This window comes from Taeniopygia guttata, chromosome 1A (assembly GCF_048771995.1).
Source record: "Taeniopygia guttata chromosome 1A, bTaeGut7.mat, whole genome shotgun sequence".
Classification (NCBI taxonomy): domain Eukaryota; kingdom Metazoa; phylum Chordata; class Aves; order Passeriformes; family Estrildidae; genus Taeniopygia; species Taeniopygia guttata.
This window is the reverse complement of record NC_133025.1, coordinates 52,294,152-52,303,458: the sequence shown is the minus strand read 5'-3', so window position 1 is coordinate 52,303,458 and position 9,307 is coordinate 52,294,152. Positions and strand designations below refer to the sequence as shown.

Genomic DNA, 9,307 nt, shown 5'->3' with positions numbered 1-9,307 from the left:
TTTGAAAGCTTCCTTAGTTTTGTGGAGAAAGGCATACTTAGGTATAAATCTTCCCACAGTACCATGCTCCAGAGTGTCTTCTATTTGTGTCTACTTAGCACCAACCAGCTCTTAACAAAAGCTAACTTCAGTGTCTAAACTATGCACTGACACAGCACAAAATCCTTTGCAGTAATTTTCTTTTCCCCTGGTCAATGATGCTTGGGATTACCCAATTTTAAGATCATAGTGAGCTGAATGGAATATGAAACTGAAATTTTCTGGGGGAGTGAGGTTGTTCTTTTTTCTTGGGATTGTTTTTGTGGTAGCTTTATTTCACTTTCCTCTTCCCAGTCCCCATTTCAAAAGGGGAAATGTTTATGAAGGCAGCTTGTATGCCTGACTGCTGTCTAGGTAGTGAAAAGCTTACTCACAGGCTGCTCCACAGTCACTGTGAGTAAGGAAAGTTGACTATTTCAGCAATACAGTGTTTTGGTGACTGGGAGCTTTCCTGAGGTTTTCTTGTAAACGAATCCTGTGAAGAAGAGAGAAACAGGTCCCAGGATAGAGTTAGGAATGAAGGATTGACTAAATTTTCATCTGGTAGTAGAGAAGAAGATCATTTCTGCGAATGCTTTTATTTTGAAAGGGGAAAAGAAATGGAAATATTCAGAGTGCAAAATGAGTTTGTGATAACTCAGGCTGTGACTTAGTTAAGGAAATATATCATTTTCCTCTTCTGTTGCCATTGGAAACAATTTAAGTGATGGGAATAAGCTGTTTCAAGAACTTTGTAAAAACAGGTACCTGTAGAAATGCTAGAACTAAATATTCAGGGAAAACACTGTTGTATGTCTTGGTTTCCTTTTCCTCCTAAGCTACCAATCAGGTCTCTGTCTCAGTTACAGGTTGTGTTAGAAGAGCTTTGGAGACCTGAAATGCCCTTTTGTGTCTGAGGGGAAGGAGGCTTTTAAATTCAGATAATATTGTGGTCTGCTTAATAGCTGAGCAGGAAAAGACAGTCAGAAAATGACAAAGGCAAGTTCCTGTGAATTTTTAATACAGCTGTCTTCCCAGTTTCCTCTTAAAAAACGATAATGAGTTTTGAAAGAGTCAGCATAGACACAGCTGGTACCACAGCCTGACTTCTTTATGCTGTGATACGTCCCCTTCTTGAATTGTGCCACTGTTGCACAGAGTCCTGCAGGAGTGGCATTTACCCCCAGAAGCGCCTGTCACGTCTGCATTTGCCTGCAGAGTGCTCAGTGTAAGCCCTTCAGCTGTTGGGATCTTTGCACTGCTTCTACCAAGTGTTCCCAGCCCCTCCCAAGTGCACACCAGATAATATGGCAGACTATGTAAAATCATCATCTTGCAGCTTACCCTCTGGACCAGTAATTCAATACCAGCTTTCTTCAGCAATTACAAACCACATTCTAAGAAATGGAGGCTTGGACTTGCTGCCAAAATGTGTGTTAAAAATGACCTTGAAGAATGCCTAGAGTGAGGGTGGTGTGTAGCTGGCTTTTATTCTGCTGTCAAGAGGGAATGTGTGTGGAATAGCTACTTAGGAAAGTCTGCAAAATAAAATCACTGATCTTAATCCTATTGAGATGATTGTTAGTGATGCTGCTGTTTTATATTACCATTCACAGCCCGTAAATGAGAAGAAATCAAATCCCCTGAGAACTTAAAAGCTGTCTGATAGTTACTATTTTGAAAACCACCACTTGTTGCCAATTGTCATATGGTGTTATCTTAGAAGCAGTGTCACCCATATATTTAGAAACTGTTGCAGCTGTTTGCAAATCTGGTAGTCATGTTTAATCACTACTGGTTTACAGACTAGAGTTTTGTTGCACCTAATACAAAAGCATGACTTTCTCTTTTCTCCTACCATTATTTGAGACTTGAGTCTCTCCCTAATATTTCTTGTCCCCAAACCTTGCTAGAAAATAAGAACTACACGATAGCAATAAATGTATTTCTTCCTCTCCCAAACCATTCGAAAAAGCAAGTAAATTTTGCAGTCTCAGAAATAAAAACATTATAATCCTGTAGTTTCTTTGCATTATGGTTTGTACACAAAGATACTAGGGTCTCACTGTAGCAGTCAGTGAATAAAAAAATATTATGTCCAGTCCCTGTTCTCAGGACAGGGCTTTGCTGTCCAAGAAATCAAGTCTGTTGCAGGTCAGGATCCAGGAGCTAGAGCTACTTCAGGAGCAAGGAAAAGAACTACGAGGGCATTTCTTGAAGACAGTGAACCAACCAATTGATGAATACCACTGGGAAAATAATCCTCCTTTTGTCTTCTTCAGATAAAAATTGTGCTAATCATTACCACAGGCTGGACTGTGCAGTGACAGAGCTGAAAATCTAAGGCAGTTAATGCCCTGTCAGGTAAGAAAATGTCACATCTGAGGTACTCTTAGGAAAAAGCAACATTTATCATAACTGTAACTTCTATTATGATATTTTAAAGTATGATAATACCATGATTGTATAATGAAGTTGTGCCCAAGACCCCCTCCTGAACAAAGTACAGTGTAAGACTATAGTCTTGATTAAGATTGCTTTTGTTCCATCTCTTCTCAAAGAATAAACTTCCCTATTAATTTGCTTTTGCATAACTTGAAGTACAATGTTCAAATTAATCTTCAATGTGTAGAGGAGCAACAGGATTAAAAATGGGTCTCTCCTTCTTTGATTGTATCTTACCATAAGTGACTTCAAAGTCTTTTTTAGTACCATTCAAGCTTTCTAAATTTCCACTCTTTATATCATATCCTAATGTAGAGAGCTTTTTAATTCGGTACTGAACTATTTGTGTTGTCAACTCCAGCACCATTGGTGTCTCTCTTATCTGTGCTATAGAAATTCCTTCCTTCAGTAGTCCTTCAAGTCTTTCCTCCAAAACTGGGACAGAATAGTAGAGAAGGGCTGGGCATTTCAGCACTAGTTGTTTTAGTTCTTGATCACTGCACTTGAAGATGTTTTTGGAGAAAAGCATACTCTTCTGCATAGTGGTAGAATTAAGTTGAAAAATGAAGCCTTTAAGTTTGGACAGAAGCTGTAGAACTTCCTGGTCAGTGAAATCATTCTTTTGGAGAAATTCCAAGTTCTCCTGGATTGCAGTGGAAGTATTTAATAAAATAAATGGATTTTGGCTCAATAACTTCAGTATCCAGATCTTCATATTTGCTTCAGAACCCCCTAAATTTAAATAATTTCTTTGTAATGTCTCTATCACATTTTTGTTCTTCTCAACAGGGTTATAGAAAATATTGGGTGCACTTGTCAAGAACCTGGTGATTATATTATTCTTAAGTCCTAGCTCTTGAAAAAACAGTATGTTTGCCTTCTGGTTCTGCTGATACTCTGTAGTAAAAAAAGACTCTGGAAATTGCTCTATTAATTTAACCAGCTGTTTTTCATTCTGGCATACTAATTGCCATAAAGCTCTTTGAGAGTTTATCTCTGCTGGGGTGTGGAGAATTGCCTCAGGGCAGCGTTCTATAATGTTGGCTACAGTGGTCTTATCTGCTCCCATTTCCTGTAAGATACCAGCAATTTCTTTAACATAGGCCACATCCTGGAGAAGGACCCATTCCTTCAGTCTGCGTATCTTCCTGATGTCAACTGACAAACTGTAGAGATTCTCAAGGGTTTTTTTATTTTCCTCTCTTGACTTGGTATCAGTTGTGTAACTGGAATGTATTAGGAAGCTCCTGTTTGCTATGTCAGGCCATACTGATGAAAACTTCAGTCCCGGGTTACAGCTCTGAGGTCTTGTCAACAGAAGAGTGAATGTGTCTTTTGCAGCGTGAGCAACTCCTCTCAGCATCGTGGAAATCAGCCCTGTGGAGACACAACAACTCTAAGACAACACATTTAAGGAACAAGTTAATGGTCAGAATCATTGATGTTTAGAAAGAACCGGTGTTAGAAATAGCTCTCCAGAGTGGTTTTTGTTATTAGTGCAAAATCCAGCTTTCACATGAAAGCAGGGGGAAGGACTGCTTTTGAAAGGTTAAGTGTCTGATGGATACATCATTGGAACAGTAACATGGATGCAACAGACCTGATGTGGGGCAGTGCTCTGCCCATATCAATGCCTGCAGTCATACCACCTCCAAACTGTCAGCCATTTCTTGCAGCTAACATTGTGACTGCATTACAGATCACTCGCACTGTGTGAGTAAAATGATTCATGCAATTTCATTTGACAGCAATCCCACTAAATCAACAAAAATGGCAGCTTAAATCTTAGTTCTTATGAGTGCATTTGCTTTAACTTCTCAAGCATTATTTGGAGTGTGAGTTGTTCTTTCATGTGTCAGAGACCCACCACGCAGTGCTGCTTCAGCAGCAGTTTGCAGCATAACTTCATTTTGACATCATTCTTTATATAATTAAGGGAGGAGAAAGAAAATCATTTGAGCCTTTATGTAAGTGTTTTTCTCCAGCTGTGTGCGTTAATTGAATGTGAATAAGCACCTTGGTATTCTGGGGGAGGAAGCAAGTACACAGTAACATTTCCAGGCCTTCACCTACCTCTTCCAACACCTACTTCACTACAGCTACTGCTTGCACCAATGCCTTATTTCTGCCTCCAGGTCTCTTCTGTAGGCAGAGTCCTTGTGGAATAGGTGTGTGGCTGTGCTGGAGTCCACAGGGCCAACCCCACACCTCACCTTTGCTCAAACTGGCTGCCCAGTTATCACCAATACCACATGCACTGTCACCTGCTCTGCAGGGGCAAAGGAGCCGCGGCAGTCAAACAAAGATATCATCAAGTGTATCTTTAACTTCTTGGGGGTGTTTTCATACAACCCTTTAGAAGTACCGACTGTGCAAGGGAGAACTGCTGATCTCTGCAATTGTCCTGCAAATAGCCGCTGCTGGTAACATGCTTAAAACTGCTCAAACTGAAAATGAGAACGTTTGGACAGCTGCTTTCACCTCTTCTAAGTATAGCAAGCTTCAAAAAGTACCTATATGAGCATTGTTAAATTACTTTTGGTTGGGCTTTTTTGTTGAATTTTTTTTTTGGGGTGGGGGGGTCCTTTTTTTTTTTTTTTTTAGGAGATAAAATACTGTTATGATGCTGCAGTCCAATCTCCTACATAACAGACCAACATAGCTATTCTACAGCTGTATGAGAGCCCTAGAATCTTCCTTGTAGCCCATTGTCTGAGAAAATATGTGGTTGGTTTAGAGAACCGAAGTGGTAGACTGATTCTCTTTCTAGCTGCCAGATAAGGTTAAATATTTTCCAGAGGTAAATCCTTTGTCTCAAGAGAGTGTACCTTTATTATTAGATTTTTAGATTGCTTTTTTCCTGCTTCTGAGATGGACTATTGTTATGTTATTACATCATAAACTAACAGAATATGATGTCATTTCCTATATGCACTCTTATGTTATTAACAGAAGCTGTTTATTGGTAACTTGTTCTTTAGTGTTATTTCACACCTCTAAGGCAAAACCAATTACTTAATGCGCTGCTTGTGTCAGAGCCCCAATGCTGATGGTTTTGTTTTCATCCACCTTGTGGCTTCAGAAATGCTGTCCCAAGCCCCACAACAAAACAAGTGATTTTTCCCAGGCACCCTGAAAGCACTGGAAGTACTGGAAGTGTAGGTAAGTCACAGATATTTTGTGTGCTGACCTTTCCAAGTCCAGAAAAAGTGACTGCAAACTAAACCTCTGCTCCACAGGAGTGACACAGCTGCCTGTGTCTGAGCACTCTGAGTAGTTTTACTGAGTTTAGTGGGTCCAGTCAGAAAAAGCAAATCTCTGAAGGATCAGGGTTTTATTCATTAATGCTTCAGCTTAGGTAGAAGCAGCCAGCAAAGTGAAGTGTTGTTAAAATTGTTTGGGATCTCAAATAATATTTCCAAAGTACAAACTCAAAAAATAACCATGGCTTACTTTTACTTTAATGTGTAATCCTGCTATTAAACAAAATTGCCTTGTGAGTAATGCAGTTCCTTAAAATACTGTCATTTTTACTATTATAGAACTTTAAAATTATTCTGATATAGTAAATTGTGCTCTTCTAAAATCTGACATGGGAATGGTTGTTTCATTCATGTAAAAGAATCCTTACATTTTCTAAAAATGCCTGGGATCACAGTCAATTTTTCCCTGTTGTTAGTGAGGATCATCAGAAACATAGAATACTGTAAAAGAAAGAAGTTTATTTGCCAAAAGTCATTTGACAGGGGTACTCAGGAGCCCTTGTAAAAAAGCCCTATGCAAAAAATAACATTAATTAATTTGAACGTTATGGTGTTCTATAGAAACCAAGAAGATCTGAGTTATGACTTGATATATTTCCAAGTCCATAGATGACAGTATTCACATTTCAAGTATGTAACTGCTTTCAAGAATTCAGAGTTCTCTCTAAGCTCTTGTTGGATCTAATGTGCAGGAACCCACACAATTGTTGGATCATGTTCTAATGTGCAGGACCCCACTGTAACCTGTAACTTTTCACATACTTAGATTGCTGTGGGGATTGTAAAGCAATTGGGAGATTAAGGGGGAAAAGCCCAGCCAGCTCAGATAAGATGCTTGCTCTCACTGCCAGCAGCACCCTCTCACCACCAAGTGTTAGAACAGCAATAAGGAAGTGAGCCAATGTCAGAGTTACCTGTGATATTGCTTGCTAGCACACTTGCAGGGACCTGAATATACAGAGTAAAGGGGTGCTGTAAGTTTCAGTATTTAATGAGACTTCTATGTAAATCTTCTATAGGAAATAGATACAAGGATCAATTGGTTAATTTATCCCTCATGTGAATTTCTGAATGTGCATTTTTTGAATATCGCTTTTTGAAAATTAGCAAACCCAAACTTTTACTCATGCTGGATTGTTCACAAAATCTTTCAGTAAAGAGGGCAACAGTATGACTGCTGACCAGTACAATTCTCATAACAGGGAAACTTAGTAGGCTGTAAAGAATTAAATGAAACTACTGAATGCCTAAGATTGAGTGAACCAAGAAGAGTAGGTATCTACCTAGAAGACAGCAGTGTAGACAGGGTTTGAATGGTCTGTGAAGGAATCTGGGGTGGTGAGAGGTTGCAGTTTTGTAGATTAATGCACAGTTAATGTTTACACTTACGCATTTACAAAAAATTAATCCTTGCTTTGATTAGTGGTGGAAATTAGGTAAAGTATTATAAAATACATGCTAGACCAACATAAAGCTTTCTAGAAAAAAATGCAGAGGATCCTAGAGTAATTCAGTTTTGAAGGGATCTCAAGAGCTCAAAGCAGGGTCTCCAGGACCCAGGCTGCTTTTTTCAGTCAGGTCTTTAAAACCTCAGTGGATGGAGCCCATCGGGCTCTGTGGGGTACCTGTCCACTGCTCAACTTCCTCATGGGGACAAAGCTTTTCCTTACATACAGGAAAGAAAAGACATTTGAAAAGTTCTTAAGGACACGCCACACTATTTAAAGCACTGGTCATTAAGTGGTGGTGCTTTCAGCACAGACAAAACGAGGGTCTCCAGCACAGCCTGCTCCCACAGCCCTGCCACCTGGGCCTCCCTTTCCCACCCTTTGGACTCCGCTTGGGGGCGGAGAGGCAGGAGGCGGGTGTTCTCCTGCAGCCAGCACGGGAGAAGCGGCTGCAGGCCCGTCCTGCCCGGGTGCCGCTCCCGCCGCAGCCACAGGCGGCCGGCACGGGGGTCCCTCCCCGCCCCGCATCCCTGGGAACAGCGCGGCCTTTCCCTCTGCACACCGCCCGCCCCGCATCCCTGGGAACAGCGCGGCCTCTCCCTCTGCACGCCGCCCGCCCCGCATCCCTCGGAACAGCGCGGCCTCTCCCTCTGCACGCCGCCCGCCCCGCATCCCTCGGAACAGCGCGGCCTTTCCCTCTGCACGCCGCCCGCCCCACCCTCAGCGCCGGCGCTCGGAGCGGGACAAGCGGAACGCCAGCCGGCCCCTCCGGCCCCCGAGCCCCGCTGCCCCGGCCGCGCTCACCGGCCTCGCCGCCGCCGCCGGGCCGCAGCGCCGCCGCAGCGCTCCAGCCGGGAGCGCGGGCCCGTCCCAGCGCCGGCAGGGCGGGGCGCGCTGAGCCGCGGGGCGGGGGGACGTGGCCGAGCCGCAGCGGCACCCGGCCGAGCCGCCGCCGCTCGCCGAAGCAGGCTGGGCCGGCACTAGGCGAGTGAAAGGCCGTTGGATTAAAACAGCTCGAAGAGAGAAGTAGTGGGGTGAATAGGGAAAAAAATGTTTTGATAATAATTTCTAAGTAATATAATAGCAAAGGATGGAACATTTAAAAGTCAGACTACTCGAGTGCCTTTGCTCTGACAGGAAGCAGATGATCCTTTTGATTTGGTAATGCCGATATCATGATGGGAGTCTTGCCTTACACCAGTGTATTTTCTTCATATGGCCACTACCTTATTACATAATTCACATCTAGTCATTGGGCTTACATTGTTTTGCTCGTGGCTTTTCAGAAGTTCATTGAACTCTGATGGTGAGAACCATCTTCTATCTTATTTTTTTTAGCCATATCTACTTAACTTTCTCATCTAGAGTAACAAATCAGCAGTCACGTAAATTATTTCTAGACTAGAAATATTTTACTAGAGGTGTTGGGATTTTTTAACTAACTACAAGTCTGCACAATCACGTCTTGCAGAGAGTGAAAATCACTACTGTCGTCTCTGTGAACCCTTCTTTTATCAGCTACACCTTCAGTAGGCTCTATTGGGTCTGTAAAAAAGAGCTGATGAAGAAGAGAAATGCTATAGGAAGAAACTTCTGCTCTAGGAACAGGGTTCAGGGTTCAGGAACTTGGTCTCCTAAATAACAGCTGTTCCTAGAACAGTTAACAAAGTCTGTGAATAGAATGCATAGAGTAATGTTAAAAACATGCATCTAAAACAATAGCTTCCCATTTGTAACACAAAATGTACTGTACACTTGTTTTTTTTCACTTCATGCCTTCATGTTATCTTTTTCCCCTTCTATCTTCTCCCCACTCTCTTCATTTTTGCAATCACAGTCTGGGCTAAATTAGCAATATTGTTTAAAAAAGTTAGTCACATGAGAACACTGTAGAGAGGTTTACTTTTGTGAGTTCCTTGATTAACTGTCGTTCTATTTTCTATTTCAACTAAGTTAGAGTGGTTCTTCCCTTGAGATCTCACATTTTAATTAATATAGTCTGCATCTATTATATATTAATATATCCTAATACAATATTAATTATACATTAATATGTTCTTTCTCTCACTTCTGAGTCAGGAACAAACTGTCTCACATAGAAGGCATGGCCAGATAGAGCCAAAGAGTATTTTA

General features: G+C 41.7%; 1 protein-coding gene across 2 annotated transcripts; it reads right to left on the bottom strand.

The window, feature by feature from the left end:
* Positions 1-1,780: 1,780 nt before the first annotated feature.
* On the bottom strand, positions 1,781-8,064 carry MTERF2 (mitochondrial transcription termination factor 2). 2 transcript variants are annotated; one of them, XM_072923454.1, is made up of 2 exons: positions 7,979-8,064; positions 1,781-3,840 (listed from the first exon to the last, which is right to left on the bottom strand). In XM_072923454.1, exon 2 carries the CDS (start codon positions 3,824-3,826, stop codon positions 2,633-2,635), a length of 1,194 nt encoding a protein of 397 aa, XP_072779555.1. In that variant the 5' UTR covers positions 3,827-3,840; positions 7,979-8,064; the 3' UTR covers positions 1,781-2,632. The 2 variants fall into 2 exon arrangements, with proteins under 2 accessions (XP_072779555.1, XP_072779554.1); XM_072923453.1 differs by lacking the exon at positions 7,979-8,064 and adding an exon at positions 6,095-7,710.
* Positions 8,065-9,307: the final 1,243 nt, after the last annotated feature.